General features: G+C 36.7%; 1 protein-coding gene across 2 annotated transcripts in view; it reads right to left on the reverse strand.

Annotated features, from left to right (window-relative positions):
* L (zinc finger protein Lobe) overlaps positions 1-26,234 on the reverse strand; it is a 792,548-nt gene that overhangs the window by 26,873 nt on the left and 739,441 nt on the right. The window contains exon 1 of one of the 2 annotated variants that reach the window (XM_067117890.1): positions 10,664-10,945. The exons of the other annotated variant lie outside the window; for it this stretch is intronic. Coding sequence (XP_066973991.1) covers positions 10,664-10,769 — 106 coding nt within the window. The 5' untranslated portion in view covers positions 10,770-10,945. Of the gene's footprint in view, positions 1-10,663; positions 10,946-26,234 lie in introns of those variants that run through there. 2 annotated transcript variants of the gene reach the window in all.

The raw sequence follows: 26,234 nt of genomic DNA on the forward strand, positions 1-26,234 counted from the left end.
ACCTCTACAACCCCCCTCCCTCCCTCCCCCCCCCTCTCTCTCTCTCTCTCTGAGAGGTTTGTTCTGTTCTTTACACTCTAAATATTTGTGATTTTGCTCTCTTTTGCATCCCTCTCTCAATTAAAGAGAGAGATGGATGTGGGGTGGGGGTGGGGAAGGAGGGGGAGAGAAGGGGAGGGGAGGGGAGGGTTGGGGGGTATTGGCAAGGCAGCGAGTTACATACGCAGCTATATCACACGTGAGAGAGAGAGAGAGAGAGAGAGAGAGAGAGAGAGACACTGACGAGAGGTCAATTCTTCTCCACCTTTGGCCTTTTGTCTTCGAGTCGGGAGCCAAATGGCCTACTTTCGCTAAATGTCGCGTGTCAAGTATTTTAAGCCTTCGGCTTAACCCCTTTCTTTTCATTTCAAGTTTCGGTTTCATTATTCATCTGAACGAGTACGGTTGCAGGGACGAACGCCTAAAAGGAAATGCCTAGCGAGACGCCTGTTTATCACAGGGTACTAAAATGAGGTACGTGCTGCAATCGCGGGGTGTACGCCTTTTGCAAAACACGAATTGGAAAACGTGCTTAAGAGAATCTCTTTCACAATGAGGATACGAACCATTCATTGCGAATTCAGTGCCCGATTCAATTTCATGATAAGTCTGAGCGCGCTATTTAGCGGCATCGTTCTACATCTATCAAAAAAAGGCAAGAGAGAGAGAGAAAGAATATGTGTGACCTAAAACATATTCTTTCCTTTCCTCGACACACAAACAATCAGACCGACCGACAAATCCTCGACTTCAAGTTACCTTAAAAATAAAGGAAAATAAGCAGCGACTTCGAGTACATACTTTGCCGCACTTCAGCGGCAATACTTACTCACCTGTCGCTCAGGTCCACTCGCCGTCACCGACACAATCGCAGTGAACAAGGACTCTTGTCTTATTCTAGGTCAAAATAGGGTCACAAATATAGAGAGGGGCATGGCAGGAGAGGAGAAAGGTAAAGGTGAAAGGGGGAGGGGAGCAGGATGGGGCGACGGAGTGGGTTTTCCAAAGGACGTAGGAATGGTGAGGTGGGCCAGTATTGATCGTGCACCCTGGTGTAAGCGCCCCTGGGGAGTATGCAACCCCAGGGAACATCCAAACACGCCAGGCGGTAGGTGAGAGAGAGAGAGAGAGAGAGAGAGAGAGAGAGAGAGAGAGAGAGAGAGAATGTGTTATTTATATACCGCATATGTTAGATGAAAAGGCAAGAGAACAATTCTTTAAAATTTTTGAACAATAACTACTAAAATTAAAAATGTAAATATAATCATCATTGAAAAATGTGAAAATTATTAATTAGAAAAGCAAAACGAAGGCCCATTTCGTATAACCATTAATGTAAGATTTTCAGTCCAAAGCACTGCCAACGACAACGCACATTAACAACCAACCGGTCTATAAATGCGAATCACAATTCGTACAATTTATTTCTTTAATGTATCTAAAAGCCGACGGGAGGGGAAACCGAATACCGTCATCAAATCAGGCCTCTGCAGAGAACAAGGAATGGTCGTGGAAACGAAAAAAAGTGAGCTCCGAATCCTAAAGGAAGCTGCACGCTCTCCTCTTTAAAGATTTGGAAGGTCACAAGAATCAGAAAAAGGCGACATTTTCGCAGCTCCGGTCAAGTGGGGTTGAAAGCAGTCACGAAACAAGCAACATAAGGATTGCTGACCTCGACCAATTGAATGTGGGAAGCGGTTGCCTGAGGGGTGTTACACGGGTGCCCGAGAGGAGGCGCAACAGATTTCCACATCGGTGAAATGGTGATCAAAGCCAGTATCAGCAAAAAAAAATAATAATAATAATAAATAAATAAATAAAAAAACTTAAACGCAAAGGTCCACTTTACAGAGCAGGGCAAGACTTGGAGTGCCCAAATACAAGCGATGGCAGGTCGCTTAACCCTGTTCAGACGGGAAAGGTTTAAAAATACTCTTATGACAATGAACTGTAAAACAATGAGGGATACAAAAATATAAACTTCACAGATAAAAAGGGGAAAAAAATGCAACATCGAAACATCATATATATTTCTTCTTAAACAAACACGCATAATTACGAAATATCTAAAACTTTAGCGAGATCTTTTTTATTAAAAAAAAAAAAAAACAGGGAACAGGAAGGGAGAATAGACCAAGAAATTGTTAATAACTGCGTCTTTGAACCAATGAATCTGGTAACGGGCTGCCGAATCAGATACGTTCTTGAGTAAACAGTTTAGTACTAAGAAAGGTTAAACCACTTGATCGCCTGCAGTTTCTGCTGAGTAAATATGATAAAAGTAATCTAAAGTCAGGATAAACTTGTAAGAAGGGACTTTGACTAAAGAAAGTTTTAATACCTCCAGACTTTATATAGGAAAAAAAAATTTTTTTTTCTGAACAAACTCAGACGTTTTCCTGCTACAATATCTTTAATCATAGAACATTCAAACTACGTAAACATTTCAACTAAAAGATTGATATTATGTGTTTTAAATCTATCTTGTGCTTATTATATGGGAAGAGTTACAATTTGGTGCGTAGAAATACAACTTAAATGTTTTTCCAAACATAGGAACTTTAACCTAAGAAGGGGTTGGCTCTAGAGTAAACAAAGCAACAGTTTTTCAAACTAGGAGCTCTTACTTTAAAAAACTTGGCTTAATTAATATATATATATATATATATATATATATATATATATATATATATATATATATATATATATATATATATATATATATATATATATATATATATATATATATATATATATATATATATATATATATATATATGTATGTATATATATATATGAGACTATACAATTTTCCTTTTACTGGGGGTGGCTATACAAGATTTCCCTCCCAATTTTCTCAGCAAGTCTTTGGGGATGAGGTTGCAGGCCCAATAACACTTCCCCACTCTGGCTGCATCCCACCACCGTTGACTAACTAGGTCTCTTAAAGTATATACTTATTAACTGGAAGAGTTTTTCTCAATTATCAACTAATTAACCCTGATAACTCTGACGAAATTAAAAGTTTTTGAGAATCCTTTCTTTCTTTCTTTCAAGTTTGACTTATGTTTAATTATCAAAAGCACTTTTTAAAATAAATCTGACGCACACATACCCACAAATACAAAAAAAAAAAAACGCGCACGCGTAAACGCACACACACGCACACATACACACACACAAACACCTTAGATCACGTACCGTACACCAGGTGCAGAAGTTGATTCAACCCCCAAAAAACTAACCCCTCCCATCCCTTAGCAGACTGGCTCCTAGCATGAACCCCCTCAAGGTGTAGAAGTTAGGCCTTCCTACTACCAAACCAACAGGGCCACTCCTCAACACAAACACACATGCACACACTCACACTTACACACAAAAACACACACACACACAAACGCACACGCCCGACCTTCTTCTAAAACCCTGCCCGGCATCTCCTCCTTTATGAAGGAGTCCACAGTAGTAAAGGATCAAATATTGATATGCTAAGGGTTGGACACACCAACTCATAATAGATGGAGCTGATGCATAATGCATTAACCACGGCTGAAGGATACACAGCGTACCACGCGCCTCTCTGCCATACAACTCCAAGGTCTGAGCTGGGGGATTTGAGAGAATGGTGATATTTTCTTTTTCTAAGATAAATCTACGATCGTGGATTAACATGAGCACTTATAATCCTTTGAAATTTGAACGGCCGATGATGCCTCACGGCAGCGAAGAGCTGGCCTTGTAGCGATGAAAATACCTGAAAGAGGAAGAAGAAGAAGAAGCACGACTTGGCTGCGAACTAAACGAGAAATCAGCTGACTGTAATGGCTTAAGCGTGAATGCTACAGGACTCATAAAAAAAGAGTAAGTTGCGAATACAAGGACATGAACATCCGATCCTGAAATTTCAGACGAATGACTGAAATGGCCAGTGAGGAAACTTTCGAAATCATCGTCCTGTCATAACAAATGACGGCCAAAGCCATACTCGGGTTGTTTTTCACATTCAAGGCGATAGTGCGGAATGAATTAAGTACCGGACACGTCAACAGAGGTATTTAGTAAAATGGAAAAACGCCATTATTTGTTTTTTATTTGTCGGAATTTCAGGAAAAATTCTTCCGAACCGACAACAAATCTGTCAATTTACTGCGCTGCGTTTCAGAAACTTAACTTTATCAAGAGCACGAAAATGGTATGATAGAAAAACGAAAAAGTCGTTATTTTTTATATATAAGAGAAACGCCAATACTTAAGATAAGATCAAATGGGTGACAATAATACCACATTTCACAAGTACTAAAAATACTATAAATCTTATCGGCTTAGAATCATGAATTTAAAAACAACCCATTGCATTATTCTGAATATAGCTAAATCTGAATGAATACCTTTGGAAGTGATCAGGACACATACATGTCAAATACGAAAAGCAGGAGTGAAGCGGAATACCAGTTTAGGAGAGAGAGAGAGAGAGAGAGAGAGAGAGAGAGAGAGAGAGAGAGAGAGAAAGAGAGAGAGAGAGAGAGAGAGAGAGAGAGAGTCTTTATGTATTAAAATAATTTCTGTGTTAATTTTCATACATTACGCGTATATGCGATCGCGTTATCTATCTTATTTTTGTCTGAGCTAATACAAATAGGCACTTTGAATAGTATGCTAGTTATTTTTAACAACTCTTCCTCAGAAGAGAAAAAGAAGGGAATTTCTACAGATTCACCATATTCAACAGCCAAATGTTGATACTTCAACATATGTGCGACATATGTCGACATACTACTGATTACATATAGTAAGTACACCGCTTATATACAGTATAGTTTAAAGTAGCAATGCTAATGGAAATGGTGTTGCAGAGAGAGAGAGAGAGAGAGAGAGAGAGAGAGAGAGAGAGAGAGAGAGAGAGAGGCTAATGTTTGCTAATCGGAAAGTGTTTCATACAGGTATTAGAGTCCCATTACGCTAATATAAGCGTGGTATATCTTGAAAATAACACGAACAAAAATAAAAATCATATGGTTTGTGGAATCGGTGAAACTTTTCACTGTAATCAATATATCATAGATATATATCGGAAAAGAGAAATTCAGCAAAAAAAAAAATAAATCTTTCTCAGGAATAGGTAACCACTGAAACTAATTCTGCCAAATCTCAGATTACCTGACTGACAATGAATTAATTACCAGCGTTGCGATAAGCCTCATTAAAAACTTACTGGCCGCATGTTACCTGTATGGATGCATAATCATTAAGACTACGTCTCAAAGTGCAGAGAGATGTCAGATGTATTCCAAGGAAAATTAACTAGATTGCAATTGGTTGTATTTAATCATGCTTTGAAGTAATCTTCAGAAGAGCTAAAAATCTTGTAAATAAAAAACAGATTTTGTTACAGTCACAAGGTGTCATGTTAAAATCCGCTAAACAAATGAGTTAATAACAAACAACTTCGTTTACTTTATTAGGAGTCCTGTCTAAATTTGTGAAAGTACAATAAATAGCAAATGATTTCATCTCTATTCCAAAGCAATGTTTTCCAGCATAATGACATTGCACAGAAATTCTACTTCTTTTAACACAGACAGAAGTTTTGAAATGAGCGCCTATGATCAAAACATGAATAAAAATTTCCGCAATACCTACTTCCAATCTTGAAAATTAAGAAAAGAGAGATGAAGATGGTCGCTAATCTATGGTCGACCAAATGATTACATGGTTATTCATAAGGGACAAAGGAAAAACCTAAGACATTGCGCACTGATGATGGATTAATAATGAATGGATGGATTATTAAATATATGCTTTAAAGCCAGGGACTTGGGGAACTATGCCATTCAGCGCTTTTTGCCTTAAATTTCAAAATACGATATTTCTGATTTTCAGTTTAAACGTTCGTCAGTGGCAGATTAAAACTATTGATGCAATCCTGTGTCTATTAAATAGTTTATCATCCTTAACTAGGTTCAATTCCCATAGTAATTAATTCACGTACTTTAAATGTAAAATGAATGTGTCATTCTTTCACAGCTAAAAGGTATAAATTCTATCACAGAGCGGCAACAATCGCTCCCTCATCATTTGACATCAAGATGCTGTGCAGAAATATGTATGGATAATGAGCACTCGAGTCGAGTTTATCCTTGGTCTTAGTTTTCAATTTCGGATTTGATGCCACTGCTTTAAAATGTAATTGTGGATGGTGCCTTTGAGGTCGCTGTGAGGAACACATATCTGGGACCCTTCTTTGATCTATCAGAGCTTGAAACTTAGTCACCAGCCCACATTCACTATCACCGTAATAATTTTTTCAGCCATGGAGAGTGAGTGATGAAACAAATACTGACTGATAGGCGTTCCGATTCCCACTGTGTAACCAACAGTAAATCTTATTATAAGTGAGTTGGTATAACCGAAAATCTAACATTATTAAACTTAAGGCACGCTGATATTAAAGTTTATTTCAGCCGGAGCCATCAAACTTCAGCACAGACTTCTACGTATGTTAAAAAGCTCAAAATATATGTCAAAATGTTTACCTGCAAGGGTACTGTGACATTCTAAAAAAAAAAAAAAGGTTTGTATGAATAACGTAAAGGGCAGTACTTTATAACAAAGGCAACCACTGAACTGATTCTTACGTAACTTCCCAAATACTTTCTAAAAAAAAAAATAAGTGCATCACTCAAGTCTACAATATTGTTCGTAAAGTCTGAGAGTTTACTACAACCATTTCTATATTATACACTAGGACCACGTACTACCAATCATTATTAATCAAAAGAACAAGATTTTGTCAAACAGCAAGGGTCAAAATCTTATCCTGTAAAATCTAGCCGGGGAAAGAACGAAAATAAATGTACAAATACCGAGGACTTTACGACTGATTCCTGAACATTTTATTTTAAAAGATAAAACATCAAGTTGAGTTTCCCAGACTTTTGTAATAAAAGTCACAAAACCTAATATATTATATTCTAAAGCACTTGATGACGACTTGGGAAAACCATTCGTCAAAGCAAAAAGGGAGACAATATTTATTTACTATCAAGCAAAGGTGAGAACAGTTTATACACCCGAAGCAAAAAATTACTCTTAGATATTTCGCACTGAATTTCAAGGATTTATTAGCAATATTTTTACTCTTACCGAAGGGACGATCTACCACTTCCTTATTCTTTACCGGATGACAGAATCTGATGGATAACATAAAAAATAATATATATTGCACGTAAGAAATTATTCCTATCAAAGGTTGAAGGGGGGAGGGGAGGTTCTCAAATATTCACCATCAGAGCGGAACATATTTTGGTCCTTTGTTCTCTTGAATAATGAACTAAATATTTGATTGCAAAATACTCTAACAGGGAAAATTTGATTCTTGACTTTTTTACCAAATAATGGTCAAAAACTGATTTTAGCAAAGGACCAATACTTTTACAAGGGAACAGGATCGAATATACCAAACAAGGACCCAAAAACTGACAAAGTGAGGTCTGAAATACTCTCTGTAGCAAAGGACCTGATTCAATTTTAGGACATTCGTGATCAAAGTAGTGAGCAGATGAATTAAATGGCCACGGTCACGACAACTTCAATTTTCCCACCCTACCTGCCCTGAAATGGAAGACTGCAGGATCTTCGAAAATACAAAACCGAGAAAAATAGAAGATACTCCCTTGCCTTACTACTGATTTTGCAGACACTGCAAATGGGAACCCCACCTAAATCCTCATGGAAACCATTGAAGAATAATTCTGAAATTGGAGTAACTTGTGTATTAGTGTTTCACGAGCCCAAAAGGTGGCATAATCTCAATTTCGAAAATTTTGCAAATACACTGTAGTTTTCCATTTTAGGGCAGTACGGGCAAGTTAAGCATCTTTATCATTGACTACTAATCGACAGCACAGAACTGAGTACACGGAAAACTCATGGAATCTTTTGTTGGGATTAAACATCTAATTTCTCCATTCTAGTCGATTAAGCATCTCGCACGAGGAAGGTAAATTTTCGCTCTGAATGAGATAGGTGGTGAAAACGAGTAAAGTGATTCTAATAGTTTGATAATCTTTTAGACGTTTCTTTTTACTTAATCATTTGAAGGACAAAAGGGAGTGTATTTAATACCTTACTATGGAACTGGACATAACTAAAAAATGAGAGAAACAACAATAGCAACATTACTAACAATATAAAAAATAATTTGTAAGAGTGACAATAACAATGCAAACAAACAAATATGGCTTCAAATACTTAGAAAAAAAGCATTGTTCTAAGTGCTGAAATGAAATACTCAGAAAAAAACAATGGTTACAAGCCATATAATAAAAGTCCAATCAAATTCCCAGATTTGTTCGTTTTAAAAAATATAGCATTAATAATAAAGACCTTGGAAATTTATCAAAGGGAAACCACTGCAACAGGTTGCAAGGAGTAATGTGGATGATGACGTAACAACCGAAACTTGTTTTGGGCCAAGATCATCACCTGCATTGGCACACGAGCCTACAAAACCAACTGAGATGTAAAATTCCTGAGAGAGAGAGAGAGAGAGAGAGAGAGAGAGAGAGAGAGAGTTAAAAATCTCTTAGTGAGAGAGAGAGGTTTACAAATCTCAGTGAGAGTGAGTTTTAAAAATCTCACAAGAGAGAGAGAGAGAGAGAGAGAGAGAGAGAGAGAGAGAGAGAGAGAGAGAGAGAGAGAGAGAGCAGTTTAAAAATCTCTCACAGAGAGAGAGAGAGAGAGAGAGAGAGAGAGAGAGAGAGAGAGAGAGAGAGAGAGAGGCATCAATCAATCAAATGTGACAGCTCTGAACATATTGTGTTAAACCTAATATATCAAAGAAGTGACTTTTGTTACCACAAGAATGATCTGTCAAAGTACACGATAAGGACCCACAGCAAAAGGAGTTAATATTACCGCTGATATTTATTAACCCAAAGAAATTGTCTTTTTGTAAAATTCCCACCTGTGTTAAATTAAACTGTTCCACGAACCATAAAAACTGCGATCATTCACTAAACATTTCTTTTCAAAAAGTGAAATGAAACCTCATCGAATCTTAGCTACGATGAACAATTTAAATGAACTTTGCCCCGGAAATGACTCCGCACAAACTATCAACTTATTTTTTGGTTTTCGGTACGTTGAGTATACAGGAATCTTCCTTGGTGCGGTACCTACTTTTTAGCAAGTTTACAAGTAACTCCCAATGCTACAAAAGACACTGTGAGTAAATAAATATAAAGACAACATATACACAAGTGTTCATTAACAGCGACGAATTAGAATACGAACTCAGTTTGTTTATTTGAGGATTCAACATAAAAGGTAAAAAAAAATAATACCTTACAAGTTGACAAAATGACTTTTACCTGAAACATATAAAGTAGTCATAATTACTTTATATGAAACATATAAAGTAATCACGATTCTCTTTAATCTTCAAACGCTACACGGCGTCAATAACATAGATGCTGTAACGCCAGTCTTAATAGCCACCAATCATTCAATAAAACGCTATAGGGAAATGAATAATAGTATCTATTTCGAATGCTGTTGAAATTAACTACATCACGCCTAAAAACTGATCAAAGTAATCATGATCTGCATCAAACTCTGCATCAATCAACAAATTAAAGGTAATTTCGAGGGACAGGGTGAATCTCAAAAATGATTACCTGTAACTGCTAATTAACAACAGGAGGAAAAGAAAAATGCATTTGGGTATCTTGTAATAACATTGCTTTTCATATCTTCAGTTCTTTTGAAATATACAAAAATTTATTGACCTTAGCATTAATTTGCAAGAATTAGGAATAATACCATAGACAAAAAGGCCAACATCAGTTTCTAGAAAGTATAATCCGTGCAAATGTGCCCATAAACATACGGAAAGGGTTTGACAATGTTCTCTGGCACAAAACCGCCTCACCTTGGGAAACCCAGTCCTGTAAACCACATATATAAATTAAAAAACTTGACAGTCAAAGACAATAAAAGTGTCGTCATGTTTTGTAGTACGTGCAAATACAAACTGATTAACCAGAAAAGGAATTGGATAGAAGAACTGTAACCTTCATTAATTAAAAATGGTCAGGTAAGATAAGTATCAAAGTAAAACTAAGAAATATCAAAAGGTCCCAAAACTCAATTATGAAGAGTTTACTATATTTAAAATTAACATATGAAATGTACGAAAAGCAAGATCGTTATGCACTGTAATTTGTAACTTGCATAACAAAAACTATTGCAATTGAAAGTTCCAGAAAATATCCAAGGACATTGAAAAATCTACCTTTGGTCGCTCAACTGTTAGCTGTTCTTATCAAGAATAAAAACATAGATTAATTTTTCCGTCTCAAAATTAATCATTTTAGAATAAATTTTCCGTTTCAAAATTATTAATATTAGAGTTAAAACAACTGTGCTACCCAAGACCTTTGAATCAAATTTATTATCTTTATATTAGATTTTGATATCTGATAAAAAAAAGTTTAGCCTGAAGAAAAATCCTTAGAGATAACGGAATAACACCGTAATGACTCGAATTACGGAGGAGGTCTTACGAAAAAAGCAACCACAACAATAATTCAAAATTTCCGTCAATTCGCGGTTGTCTACTTACCTTCATTCGCCACGCTGCCGGTTTCTGCTTCCGTTCCGTTTTCTTTATTAGCCTGAATTTTCTCAATTAGCAACTCCAGCTTGGAACTGTTCCCTTTAAATAACATCGTCTACGAGCTTCTTAGGTGGGTCCCTTCGAGTCATGCTCTCAACACATCATCAGGAAACGAGAGATGTTCGGGGATCACTTCACATCACATCATCCCAAGTCACACCTCTGTCAGAGGGAAGACACACAACGATCACCCACCTTGCACCAACAACGGCTCTTCGTGAACTAAAACTGTGAGGGCTCACGCACCCATCCTCAGGGAGCACAGCAGGGGGTGGGAGCTCAAAGGGGAGGAGTCTTGCACCCAGCTCGCTAGCTCATTGGCCCACTGGCGCCCAAATCTCTTCCTGATTGGCTCAGGCGTCTACGTAAGCCAACCCGCACTAATTATCTCCTGTCTCATGACGGTGGATCAACATTACAAGGTGCAAATTGCCCAGATTATCAAGTAACTGTTTGCAACGCCAAGCGAGACGATCTCTCCAAACGAATCGGCGGCTCTTTGATGGAGGGCCAGCCATCCATCATCGTCCGTCGGAGGCGAAGAAGGAATACCACTTCGCCTAACGCCGAAGGGAGTGCGGCAGAGGCAGGCAGCAGCTCGACCTACCCCCACAGGCACTAATAAAATTTCAAGTATCCTATTACTGCACGAACGATCAGCCACAGAGCGACTTTCGTGAAGGCCCGGACCGAACACTAACGCAAAGCAACAGCTGTTGGTCACTGACGTAGGGGGGTCCCTCGCTGACAGAGACAAGAAGGAAAAACTGGAGGGGGTCCATTGACGCCTATGTTCTCTGAAGAGGGAAGGGGGTGGTGGAACAATGACGTCATGGAGGGGCACAGGGGGCAAGGAAGAGTCATAGATATTATTATTATAATGGGATGGGATACAACAGTTTCTTTAAGGGCCATTTTCAGTTCTTGTTTAAATGAAATGCAGATGCGCCCTAAATCTTTTACGCCCAGTGCCTATTAGTTCACCTTCGACAGCAAAGTGTGGCTATATATGTATGTATATATATATATATATATGTATATATATGTGTGTGTGTGTGTGTGTATATGTGTATATATACATACATACACACACACACATACATATATATATATATATATATATATATATATATATATATATATATCTGAGTGTGTGCATAATGAATTAAATGTAAAATACATAAAACAGGCGTAAACTCAATGGCACCCATGTTTTGGAGACTGAAAAATTATCCCATATTTCATACTAAAAATAGTGCTCAATTATTTACCTGTAATAATATCTAGTATTCAGGAGCAGACGCAGAAACTTCGATCAACAGAAAAGCAATATATAGTACGCTTCATTACTAATCAAAGTTGGTTTTCTAATTCGACGTCAGCTGAAGACTTTATTGTCCACATAAAATGTAACCGGTCGGGTTGTGTATCAGTGCCTAGAGACAAACACTCAAAAAAAAAAAAAAATATTGCTTATTTACATATTGATAAGTTGTAATGGCTATACATTGTGACTACATGTGAATTTTAAGTTGCTTTTTCACATATTTAAAATATTTTATATTTCATACATAAACCTACGCATTATTTACAGATGTGTGAGTATATATACATATATATATATATATATATATATATATATATATATATATATATATATATATATATATATATATATATATACATATATACATATACATATACATATATACATATATATATATATTGCTCTTTCTCCATCTATCAACTCTGATCTTGTGAGCATACTCGAATGAGGATCCTGCGTCTTATTCAACTTCCATATATCCAAGAAAAACCTGTTACCCATTTCTTCCCTTCTTTGTTAACAGTTGCATTCTGTCTCTCAGTTCTTTGAAACTGGATGTTCAGATTGCGTTAAACTTGCTATGGTGAGATCACACGTTCAGCCAGATCTTCTTTCTCTGTATTTCCCATTACCTGGTCTTGCTTCCTAATGAGCACCATATTCTTTGGAAGCTTGAATTTCATGTTAATGTCCCCTGTGGGTTTGTTCCATATGTATAGGCTTCATCTTTCTGAATTAATAATAATAATAATAATAATAATAATAATAATAATAATAATAATAATAATAATAAGTTCGATGGCTAAGAGATTCACAGTTTCGTGACAAACAATCTGTGTAATAAAAATCCACAACTATATAGTAAATATATTACTTTTGAACACTTGAGAAACACCGTTAAAGTGTTCGAAAGTCTTTCTTTATTTTACATAGTAATATATTTACTATATAATTGTGGTTTTTATTACACAATAAGTTCGATTTTATTTTACTAATTTATTTTTTTTATCATACACACTTTTCATCACATTTAATAAAACTCTCAGTCTAATGTTTGGGATGCGTCATCTTCTGTTTTCATTTATGATTCAGGTATTAAAAAATAATCAAATGTAATTCGTCTGGTTAATGACTGAGTCTTCCCATCCCATAAGTACCATTTGTTTACTATGCCAAAATCAGTCATTATCTGATTACAGGGTTCAAAGGCTTTCCACGTTTTTTCCTCACCACTTTCAAACTTCGGAGCTATTCTTTTAATGCGCTGAAGAGGCTGTTCTCCTTGATTTTGGGCTAGATTAGGTCATTAAAAAAATTATAAATTATTATTAGAAGGCTTCTTAGGTTAAGAAGCATATTTATCAGAGCTTTGTTGGTGATTTCTGAATAAATATTATACTTACATTTCTGAATAAATATCATACCTATATTTCTGAATAAATATTATACTTATATTTCTGAATAAATACTATATTATACTTATATTTCTGAATAAATATTATACTTTTATTTCAGAATAAAAATTATACTTACATTTCATAATAAATATTATACTTTCTAAATAAATATCATGCTTTCTATCTTTTAGCTGTGCGGATAAATATCTATATATGCTTTTTATTCACGTCACCTGCGTTCATCCGAAGCTTTTGTCGTCAGCACATAATAACTGCAACATAAAGTTGTTTTTCACCATCAAAACACTTATTGTTTTGAGCTTGCATATATACGTTACTGAACAGATTTCTTTCAGGCGAAGTCACGATGATATCGTATGCAAGTGGTTAGTAAACGTTGCGTTATTCATCTGCCATTTTTAGTTTTCTGTAAAAGAAAACAATTGAGATGGCTTTTGTCTGTCCGTCCGCACTTTTTCTGTCCGCCCTCAGATCTTAAAAACTACTGAGGCTAGAGGGCTGCAAATTGGTATGTTGATTATCCACCCTCCAATCATCAATCATACCAAATTGCAGCCTCTAGCCTCAGAAGTTTTTATTTTATTTAAGGTTAAATTTACCCATGATCGTCCGTCTGCACCGCTATAGGTGCCAAGAACACAGGCCACCGACGGACCGTGGCTGAAAGTTTCATGGGGGCTAAGAGCTTTTATGGGCTGTGGCTGAGAGTTTCATACAGTATTATACACTGTGCATTTTTTACTTGTTTAAATGATGGCAACAATAGGTGCAGATCATGGGAAAAATAGATAGACAGAGTCGAGCATTTAGATGAATAGGCATACACTTATACTGCGCGACCTGGTAATTCAAATGCATAACTTTCATTTACGAACAAGGTTCGCAGTCTATCATTTTAGGTTTCTCAGCCATGAGAAGCGAAATCCGCAGGACACACTCGCGACTTCAAAATCAGATCGCGGTATCGTAACCGACCGGAACTTGCGGCAGAGTGTACAGATTACCCCCACTTACATTTTCTCAAAAACATGGCTTTCTGATTGTTTTCTCGTGTTCTTGGGCGCGCGAAGTCATGTACCTATATAGTGCGACTTGTCAGCATTCTCTCTGAAGTCGGAAACACAAAAGGCGGGTAAATAATAACTAAGTTCAGCTTGAGGTATTGCCATATGATTCAACAGTCATTACACTGCATTTGCCTTCATAATACCGATATTTAAAATAGCACAGTAATACACAGTAAAAAGTAAGAAGCTTATATCTGAAGTCTGCAGGTAACACACACATACATTTATATATTTTATGCATATATATAATATAATAATATATATATATATATATATATATATATATATATATATATATATATATATATATATATATATATATATATATATATATATATACACTATATACACACACACAGCAACATTTCTTGCTATGTGAGACACACGTACACAATTGCTAAACAATTATACACTGTACGTCATTTGGCGGATTTTATTCGACAAATGTTTTTGGCAAAGCAATTTCGATAACCGGAGGGGCACCAAGATCACGTCGGTCCTCTGACAGAAACGAGAAAAAGTCTTGTTACTGAGATATCATCTTCTGGGATGCTACTAAGATGATGCTGTTGTAATAACCTAGTTACTGCCACTATACTGCTTGTTCAAGTTCTCATTAAAAAAAATAAATTAACAGGACTTCTTACTTAAATGTCAGTCCGCAACATGAAACGAACTAAGCAACAGAAACTACACTGATTACAAGGTTCGGTGCACAACGACCTTAAATATCAAGACTGGTATTATTGCAAGAGACAGTGCGTATGCTTATGAATTAAACGTTATATAAGTTACAGGGGATATGTGAAATCCAGGGGTTTCACGAAATCCCTAGGAATTTGTGAAATGAGCAACTCACTCAGAAACAGTTGATCCCTGAGGGCTAGTACTAAACACTGCGAAACAGTGATTCATCTACACCGTTTCGCCGTGTTTAGTGCTAGCACCTGAGAAGGGGGTTAAATGTATTTCGCCGAGGTTAGTACTAACCCCTGGGGGATCATATGTCCCAAAGTGTATTTGACACCCCCCAGGGTCTAGTACTAACCACGGCGAAACAGTGTAGATGAATCACTGTTTCTCCGTGTTTAGTACTAGCCCTCAGGATCAAATGTTCCTAAGCGGATGAGTCATTTCACAAATTCCCTAGGCATTTCACGAAATCCCTGATTTCACACATTCCCTGTAACATCTACGCATAAAGAATGCACACGAGATACTGTATTATATCAACGAAATGACTAGCTTACGTAATACAAAGTTCCAAAACTAGACTGCTATCCATCTCACTGTTCTCGGAAACTTGAGAAAAGAAAGAAGTATCGTAATTAATGAAGAAAGAATGTGGCATAAAATCCTCCCTTTATTTTGATTGTAAGGGGATGATTAAATTGATGTTTCAGAATCCAACATTCCTGGTTTAGATCCGTGTATTTCCGTAATTCATTTTTACTGGAATAAGGATTACATGTTTGCAAATCATATACTAATCAATAAATAAAAAAAATGTATGTGTATGCCAATATGATATTACCACACTATTTACGTACATCATTAGACGTCATTAGCATTTCTCATTAGAGCTTACTTCGAACTTACTTCAGTAAATAAATCAATAAATAAAAATCAAAATGAATGAATGAATGAATAAAAATATATAAAAAATAAATATAAAATACGCTAAGAAATAAACAGAAAGTTAATAAATAAATATAGCGTAGAATGCAAAAATAACATTTTGTACGCCCATGAAAGCCTTCGTACGCACTAACCGCAAGCACACTACAACGATCTTGTGCAAGTTTTATGGTGAACATAAATATTCATCTCCATATTACGCCACGAAGGGGAAAAAAAGGCTTCTATACAAAGTTCATTCTGAAATTGGCTCAAGCCAAAATGGAGAGACTGAAGAACTTAATTGCCTGCGGGAATCCTCTCTCTCTCTCTCTCTCTCTCTCTCTCTCTCTCTCTCTCTCTCTCTCTCTCTCTCTCTCTCTCTCTCTGTGCCTACCTGACGAAGACAATGCGTATGGTACGAAGCATTTACCTTTTTCTGAGGCGGCAGGAAGGACACCACATAATAGCAGCCATTTGCTTGGAATTAATAAAAAAAAAAGGCAAAATTGTCGTGAAAGCACAAAACATGCAAAGCGGAATTTTTGCTTTCCTTTTCTGGTGAAAAATAAAGGAGTAAAATGTTCCAGGGTAATTTTATGGGTAATTTACCTCCGGCCAAGAGAGGAAAAAAAAATAAAATAAAAGAGAGAGATTCGAGCAAAAGCAACCTTGCCAAATGATCTGATTTAAGATCGGTAAAGTTCTCGTATTTTTGGTGGTGACGTCACTTACCTCGCAAGCGAGAGCGCCTTAGTTCTAATCCCCGGTTCAAGTTCCGTTCAATCACATGGCCAAAAGTAGTAAAGTGAGGGCATTGGACTAACTCAACTCTGGTGGGTCGCCGCCGGGGTGTAGATGGGTATGGGGCCAGCAACCTCATCCCTGGAGACTTCTTTAGAACCAGATATACTGTACTAAGGGGATTTTCGTACTAAAATAACGTGAAGTTAACACTAAAAATAAAAACCAAGTTCATACAATGCTTATCCGTATATCTGCAGAATGATCCACAGTGATACTCTTGATTACAAAGACAAAATGTATTTGCCAAAATCTACAAGCTCTGTGTATATTTCCACAAATAAATTTCGTCTTGCTAATCAAGAGTATTACAGTGAATCCTTGTGTAGATAACTAAGAAACGCGATGCGGTGCTTTTATATCTTATATTCGTATATATACGTGTAAATACTCAAAAATAATGAACAAACTTTGCGATCATACTAATCTCTGCATAAAAAATTATAAAAGAGGAAAAACAAACACAAAAAAATTTACGGTAAAGAATTCTAGCAAATGGACGCTTACAGTGTAAAGGTCATGTAATAAAAAAAACACGACAATAAAAACCTCATAAATTTAAAATGACCACATATTAAATGTTCATCAGAAGAAGTAAGCAAATATATACCAAAAAGCAAAACAGATGCATATGGAATGAAATCGTGATTTCACTAAACAGTAAATCAAGATGTATATGCTTAAAACATACTCTTTATATATAAAAAATCCTCTTTCTAATAGTAAATCAAAGTTTTAAACAACAACGAAAATCCATGAAACCCAAAGAACAATAAAACAACACTGGATATAAATTCATATATACTCAATTATTCGCATAAACTTTTACTAAATAATAAGTCAAGAGATATATGCATAAAACATAAGCTTATTGTAAACGAACACTTTTCTAATAGTAAATAAAAGTTTTGAACAATAAAGAAAGTCTATGAAACCCACAACACAATAAAACAATACTGGATATAAATTCAAATATACTCAATAATTTGCATTAACGTATACAGAGACGTATGAACCCAGTCCCATACGTGACTGTGACCCGTGATTTTTCAGAAAACAATCCCGTCACCCATGGCAACCTTATCATTTCTTGTAATGGAATTTTGCTCGCAGACGTCTGCCGTGAATCTGGATTTCTGCGAATGACAGACGGCTCAGTCAACAACGCACATGATTTCTTGATAAAACCATTAAGAATATTTTTAAAATTCAAAGATGAAAAAATTCCAGCTTTGTTGGTTAAATGGATAAAATATTTTGCATCAGCACAGAGGCAGGCAGGCAGACGCTGATGAAATTTATCAGTGGAGACTTAAAATCCTTTTAATTGGTCTCTGGTTATTAGTTACAAAATACCGAAAAAGAGAAAATAAATCCCTAATTTAACATTGTACACACAGACACAATACAAATTCAATTTTCAGTAAGACTGAACTTTTGCAATTACATTCTTCGTAAAAATGATTCATTGCATGTTACATCATCATTTTAAGGCCATTTTCTCCTGACTGGTATGAAGGCTCAAAGGCTCATAATTGCTTTATGAATAAAAGACACATAAAGGTGCTCGAGCTTGAACATGGATTTATCGAATGTAAATAAAACTGATGCTGGAAAATGTAATGTCGAGCTTGCAACCATGGATTGTATGCTGGAAAATGTAATGTCGAGCTTGCAACCATGGATTGTATTTGTCATTATTGATATATCTGAAACTGAATCAGTCTAAACGTTAAAGAACAAATCAAACAAAATAGGAATGATTGTATGCTGGAAGAACAAATCAAACAAAATAGGAATGAAGGAGGAAGAGAGAGAGAGTCTAAAGAGAGAGAGAGAGAGAGAGAGAGAGAATTAAAGTCTGAAGCATCTAACCTAACCAACCCACTGATCAGAGACACCGCTACATTAGTTAAATTACTTTCTCATTGGTAAATTTTCCTAAAAATTACCCTTTAGGTAAATTTCTGTCACACTAATCACCGAGAAATTCTAGACTTTACTCGAAATATTGCTTCAAGATTTCAATTTTCAACTGAATTCACATATAAATGAAAAAAAACTCCAATTACATATTTTTATTACTGGAACACCTTTAGTCTTCAATGAGACTGCCTTTGTGAAAAATTAGTCATTCGAAGCTACGCACACACAAATATGCCAACATGAATACATAACATACATACAAACATACATATATACATATATATGTATACATAAACATACATACATACATACATAATATATATATATATATATATATATATATATATATATATATATATATATATATATATATATATATATATACTGTATATATAGTTGTGATCTGCAATGCTAAGTAACGTTGAGTCTGGTTAGTCCTTGTATGGACGGCCACCAAACCGAGCCAGACTCCATCAGCAAAAGCCCCTTAAACACCCATGGGACTAATAACTTCTCAAAAATATTTGCAGCAAACCTGATAGGTAAAAATCATATTCACTATTTTTCTCCTACAAAACTTGCTAGAAAGAAGTAAATTGTCAGGTGACTTAAAAATCTGTAGATGAAAGAAATTAAGCAAATTATGGAGCCTTCATTGACCGTGTCTATGACAGAGTCTACTAATAAAAATGGTAATTTTCAGTAATTTTAATTGGGAAGCTAAAAAAGTCTCTCCCTCTCTCCCCTCACCCACGTCCCGTCTCTCTCTCCCCCACCCTCTCTCTCGAGTGCAATAATCTAGCAGAAAAGTAGAATTAGAAGAGACCCGGATAAAGACGTCAAGAATAAAGGCGAAAAAGAGAAAAATCCCATCTCCGGCGGTCGCCGACCAAAATACGTTCTTGCGCTTGCGCCGACGTCTGCAACAACACACACGTATAGTTTTTGCCTCTATTTCCTTAACTCCCGCGTAAGGTATCTCAGTGACAAACAAGCATTAGACTTTGAATTCCTATAATTAAGGTCATTTTTAAGAGTTCCGATCCTCCAAGCCGACGAGACGAGCACACTTATCTCGGCGGGGGTCTCCTCGCGACTGCCTTCCGATCCCGGGCTTTGGGCTTTCCCGCCAGAAAGTCGAAAGTCGCGTGGCGCGAAATTTCGAACCAGAGACGCGCGCTGTTCCCTCTCTGCGGTTGAAAGGAATTATCAGGGATTATCATCATCGTCGTCATCATCTTTTGCCCGAATCATTCATTCATTTCTGTTACTTCTGTTGTCCTTATTATTCTATTTTCTTTTTTTTTTTACTTTTCTTTTATCGGCGCAGACAGGAAGCACAGATTACGGACCCCTAGACTCCTCCCCTAAATTTTTCAAACGGTGATTTTTATGGCATTTAGGGTGGATTACGTCTCTCAGCATGGGATCTGTAAGTGTTTCCCTTAGTAATTCGTACGAATGAATGAAAGAAGAAAAGAAAAATAAGTAGTTGCGGAAACGGTAGATTTATGTACTTTTTTCATTTTTGATAGGCATCATACACACACATACACACATACACACACAAATGTATATATATAATATATGCATATACATACATATATGTATATATATATATATATATATATATATATATATATATGTATACATAAATATTTATACATATACATATATATATATATATATGTATATATATATATATATATATATATATATATATATATATATATATATATATAAACACAGGAAGCACACGCCTAGACATACACACATGTATACACACACATATATATACATATGTGCGTCTATAAATATACTAATACCTAACTCATTGACTGATAACAGATAAGATAAGGTTAATGTAACACATGACATAACAGTAGAAACATAAGGGAAAACTCATAAAAGATTAACTCTTCCTGTATGAAATACACAAATACTTCCATTGCTGCATTTTTCTGACAACCTCTCAAAATATGTTATGCCTCCAATGTATTACATCATTTTATGCCCATTCGTCCAGTTCATACAGAAAACTAATTTTAAGCAGTCATTTGGCACTCTCCTACATAGATAACTAAAGAGATTCTCTCTCACAAACAGAGAGAGAGAGAGAGAGAGAGAGAGAGAGAGAGAGAGAGAGAGAGAGAGAGAGAAGAGAGAGAGAGGTAATAATAATATACTCATTTTCAATATACATTGAGAGAGAGAGAGAGAGAGAGAGAGAGAGAGAGGTAACAATAATAATAACTCATTTCCAATATACATTGAGAGAGAGAGAGAGAGAGAGAGAGAGAGAGAGAGACAAGAGGGTAAGTGGCTCATTTCAATATACATTGAGAGAGAGAGAGAGAGAGAGAGAGAGAGAGAGAGAGAGAGAGAGAGACCTCTTAGGATGCACTTTTCTACAGCAATTTTTAGATGAGTCACATACTACTAAATTCTATCCGTTCAGGTTCTACTAAAGTGATATCACCATAAGAGCAAAGATACTTATTATCTATACAGAAGTCAGTCTGTGCCCTGAGCTTCGTCTGAATCGGAGAGCTCATTCGAATTTCAGTCACAATGATGAAAATAAAACTTGGCAGGAATTATGAATGAATAATTCCAAGAGGCAAAACGAAATCGATATTTTCATGATTGTAGATAGTTTGAGCCTCTCTCTCTCTCTCTCTCTCTCTCTCTCTCTCAGGAATTAGGCAAATGAGACAGTTTCCTGGAAGAGATTCATCAAGAAAAACCCGCCATCGACGATGCATGAATAATTCAAGAACCAAAACGATATCAATATTATTACGATCATTGATAGTTTTAGCAGCCTCCGCCCCCCTTCTCTCCCCCTGTTCTCTCTCTCTCTCTCTCTCTCTCTCTCTCTCTCTCTCTCTCTCTCTCTCTCTCTCTCAGGGAATTAGGCAGCGAAGGCAGTTTCCGGCAGACACTCTTTAAGAAAAACCCGCCATCGACGCTCATTTCGTGCAAAAATGTCGTTTTTTTCTCTCTCTCTCTCCCAAGTTCGACAAACGTCAGAAGGAATTAGCTCCAAACCTAATACAAGCCCATTCGAATCACCTATACATTCCACCCCGTCATTTTTACGGTAAGAAAAGTGGTAGAAGGGAGAGAGAGAGAGAGAGAGAGAGAGAGAGAGAGAGAGAGAGAGAGAGAGAGAGAGAGAGAGAATGTACAATAATTTTGAAACGGTCCATGAAATTTTTGGATTTTATGTACTCTCTCTCTCTCTCTCTCTCTCTCTCTCTCTCTCTCTCTCTCTCTCTCTCTCTGAGTCTCACAAAGCAAATATGCCACTTTAGGAACCCTCTGAGAGAGAGAGAGAGAGAGAGAGAGAGAGAGAGAGAGAGAGAGAGAGAGATTTATAAAAAAAATTACAATTATATGAAATTTAGATATAGCGTTTTGTAAACGGTCCATGATATGTCTGAATAATATGTAGTCTCTCTCTCTTTCTCTCTCTCTCTCTGAGTCTCGTAGTACAAGTAGACCACTTTAGGAACCCTGAGAGAGAGAGAGAGAGAGAGAGAGAGAGAGAGAGAGAGAGAGTTAATGTCTATTTTCGCTGACCAGTATAAATTATCCCCAACGTCTGTGATTATAGGCAGCGGTGCAATTCTGTAATAGGACAATTTTGACTATTATTATCAAAACAGAAAAAGAAAAGCTTCAACTTTACCGTACGATAACGACAGCCAACATCACCAACCACAATGCCAAACAGATGCATAAAGAAAAACGATAAAGGATAAAGAAAACAAATTAAAGGAAATAAAATTCGGGTCAGCAAGCTTCCTGGCTTAGTCTCGATGTCTGAAGCTTTTCGAAGGAGCCTAAACCCGTATTTAGGAGATCACGTGTTGATCTCATTTCTGGAGACAATACTCGCCTTACACTCTGTGTTTTTTAGTTGTAGAGACAGAACTGCCATTATCTTTGAGAAAAATTGAATGATAAATATCTTTCATTTGACAATCTCATAATTCTACAGGTTCATATTTACAAGAGAACTACCTTTGAGAGGAATCAAATAATAAATATATTTCAATTGAGAACCTCATACAAAGAATACATAATGTTGTCATAAAGCTCACTTACAGGAATCACTCAAAACACCTAATTTGTTATGCAACGAACAAGAATAAGAATAATAATAAAAAGTAAAATATGCGCCGAAGTTTCTTCGGCGCAATCGAGTTTTCTGTACAGTCGCTGCAGCGTATGATCAAGGCCATTGAAAACAGATCTATCTTCCGGTGGTCTCGGTATAATGCTGTATGAGCAGCGGCCCATGAAACTTTAACCACGACCCGGTGGTGGACTATCTTATATCGTTGCCAGAAGCACGATGATGCTTAACTTTAACATTAGATAAGATAAAATAAACAACTACTGGGGTAAGAGGGCTGCAATTCAGTATATTAGATGATTGGAGGGTGGATGATCGACATACCAATTTGCAGCCCTCTAGATTCAGCAGTTTTTAAGATCTGTGGGCGGACATAAAAAGTGTGGACAGAAAAAAGTGTGGACGGACAGACAAAGTCGTCTCAATAGTTTTCTTTTCCAGAAAACTAAAAGGTTAATAAGAACTTCATTGAAACACCGTAGCAAGATCCTCACAAACGACGAACCGAAATCGCTAAAAATCCCTGGAATATAAATGCGAAGAAGAAAACCCATTCCAATTAGAACTCGTTTCCTTTCGCTCAGGTAAACAGAAGACAAACGCGCCGGCTGCAACAGCCAATCAGAGGCGAAGATTTAGGAAGCGACACATCCGGGAACCTGGAAAGCACCCCTGACGTCAGCGGCTCCCCTGGGATCGCAGGAAATGGGGAGACCAAAAGCGCGGGAAATTATGGACAACGGGGGAGGCTGGACTCGATCAATTATTAAACCTTGGGAGCAAGATGGATGGAGTAAATGGACAGGAGGGAAGAGAGAGAGAGAGAGAGAGAGAGAGAGAGAGAGAGAGAGAGAGAGAGAGAGAGAGAGAGAGAATTCAAATATATTCGGGCTAAAACTTTTAAGAAATTAAGGTCATTGACTTAAGGGCGTTGTGGACACCTGACATGTCCCACGACATATGATCACTAAATTCATTCGATTAATTATGTTCAGGTTGTTATTTCCTGGTTGTTACGAATATCTGTACCTTTTTTCATCCCGCTTATTATCTTTCGTTCCTTTATGAATGCAAGGTGATAGTGGAAATTTCATTTTAGGAAAAAAAAAAAAAAACTGCACAGGTCATAGTCAAAGAATATCAATACAATCCCTTACTGTCCACAGTTCAATTATCATTTTCCAAAGCTACAACATTTCCCATTACCTTAATCACTCGAAAATAAACTTAACCATAGAATGAAAAAAGAGAAAATAACTGAATTCGAATTGTCTCTGATGATGAAACGCTCAGGGGCAGAGATTACGAAGCGACAATTTCCAATAATTAATCCCTCTCATATCTGACCTCTTCTGACGCTCTGACCTCGTTGGGGTCAATTACATTATTCCTTGATATGAAGAGAGATATCTAATAAAGTGGAGGTACAGTTAAGAGGAGCAACTGAGAGAGAGAGAGAGAGAGAGAGAGAGAGAGAGAGAGAGAGAGAGAGAGAGAGAGAGAGAGAGAGAGAGAGGCGCCCTTATGGATTCTATTCCCAAGAGACTATGGAATATACCGCAATAGGCATTACGACTCTAAAGAGATCATATATATCTCTTCCGTTTCTTAACGCCGATAGTGACAAGATCCGAAACGCTTCTTTCATTGAAGATCGAACTAGATCTTTTCGTCATAAATGTAGCAGAGACGGATCTTAGGCCAATCACGGAACATATAATTAAATTAGGCCACAAATCAGGCAATCTCTGGCAACCGGATTATCGATTTGAAGGCAACCCTAGTAAAACAGGCAAGATCATATTTAAAAATGTTTGAAATTATTTCTACTTAATCTGCTCTATCTTTCACTCTAAGAAAGCTTACCGCAGCTGTCGTGTTATTTAGTCAAATTCGTCATATGCAAATTAATACAGAAATAAAATACTATTTTATTTTGCTATTACTAAGCAGCAATAAAAAAAATACAATAAAAAATCAATGGCAAATTTTAAGAATCACTACCATCCCTGTAGAATTTCATTTACCTTATCAAAACCATCAAAATTCTGATAACTTCGAAAATGACATTTCTATGAATTATTTTTCTTCTTCCTTTTGCTGCGAAGGAATTGCAGTTCGTTACAATGACACGAAATTCCGACATCAATGCTCTCCTATCATTTCATGTAAACATGTTTTTGCACTTGTGGTATATTCCGTTTATTTCAAAGGAAAACCATCAACACTGCTTGCAATTGGGTTATTATAAAGTCCATTTGAACGCAAACAATAAATTCCAGACTGAAATCAAATACAATAAAGGAATAAATAGGGAATTAACCAAGAGTTGTCTGACTGAGAGAGAGAGAGAGAGAGAGAGAGAGAGAGAGAGAGAGAGAGAGAGAGAAATTGTTTAAAATATTTTCAATTCACTGAATAAGTGGTGTTAGTCCGGGCTACACTAAATTTAACTCAAGTTAACAAAAACTTTATAATTACATTCGTAATTCAAGTCGTAAATATAAAAAAGAAATAAGGAATGCAAGAAAAACCAATATAACACAGACAACCTAATATTCTTGTCTCGCCAAGACTGAAACATAAAGGAGAAAAGTTAACATAGTAGGACTCACTGGGGCGACGGAACCCCCTCCCTAAATAAGGAGAAAGATGGGGCCTGACCCTACTGAGACCGGCAGAATAAAGACTGTAATAATCAAGGGAAAAGGAAAGAGAAGTGAATTCCAAAGCCTGGCACGACATCAGAGGAAAAATAAAGAGGCAGCCAACTGTGCCATCCCAGTAGTGCTGATTTCCATTTACAATGTGAGAAACTGTGGTTGGCGGGTGTTCCGTGGCCGCATGAAATGAGGAAGGATTCTTGGTTGGTTTAGCATAACCTACAGGTCCACATCAGGCCGTTTAGCCCATTTAATGTCTTGACATACCTATGAGCCGCCTCCGGGCAATGACCCGTGATGGCACAAAGGCTGCTTACTTCAGCCAACAGACTCTTGAGGTCACTGCTTCCACCACACAGAAACTGCTGGACTTTGAAACCTGGCAGGTAGAAGAAGCACAAGGACGGGGAAGTTTAAACGCAGTTCAAAACTGAGGATAGTTACTCTATTACGTGGAAAGATAAGTCCCACATAAAAATGAGGAAATTAAGAAGTTCTTGTATCATTAGTGAAAAAAAAACTCGCCTTTTCAGATCTACCTTAGTGGGCCA

The sequence above is a fragment of the Macrobrachium rosenbergii genome, chromosome 2 (genome assembly GCF_040412425.1).
Source record: "Macrobrachium rosenbergii isolate ZJJX-2024 chromosome 2, ASM4041242v1, whole genome shotgun sequence".
NCBI classification, from domain to species: domain Eukaryota; kingdom Metazoa; phylum Arthropoda; class Malacostraca; order Decapoda; family Palaemonidae; genus Macrobrachium; species Macrobrachium rosenbergii.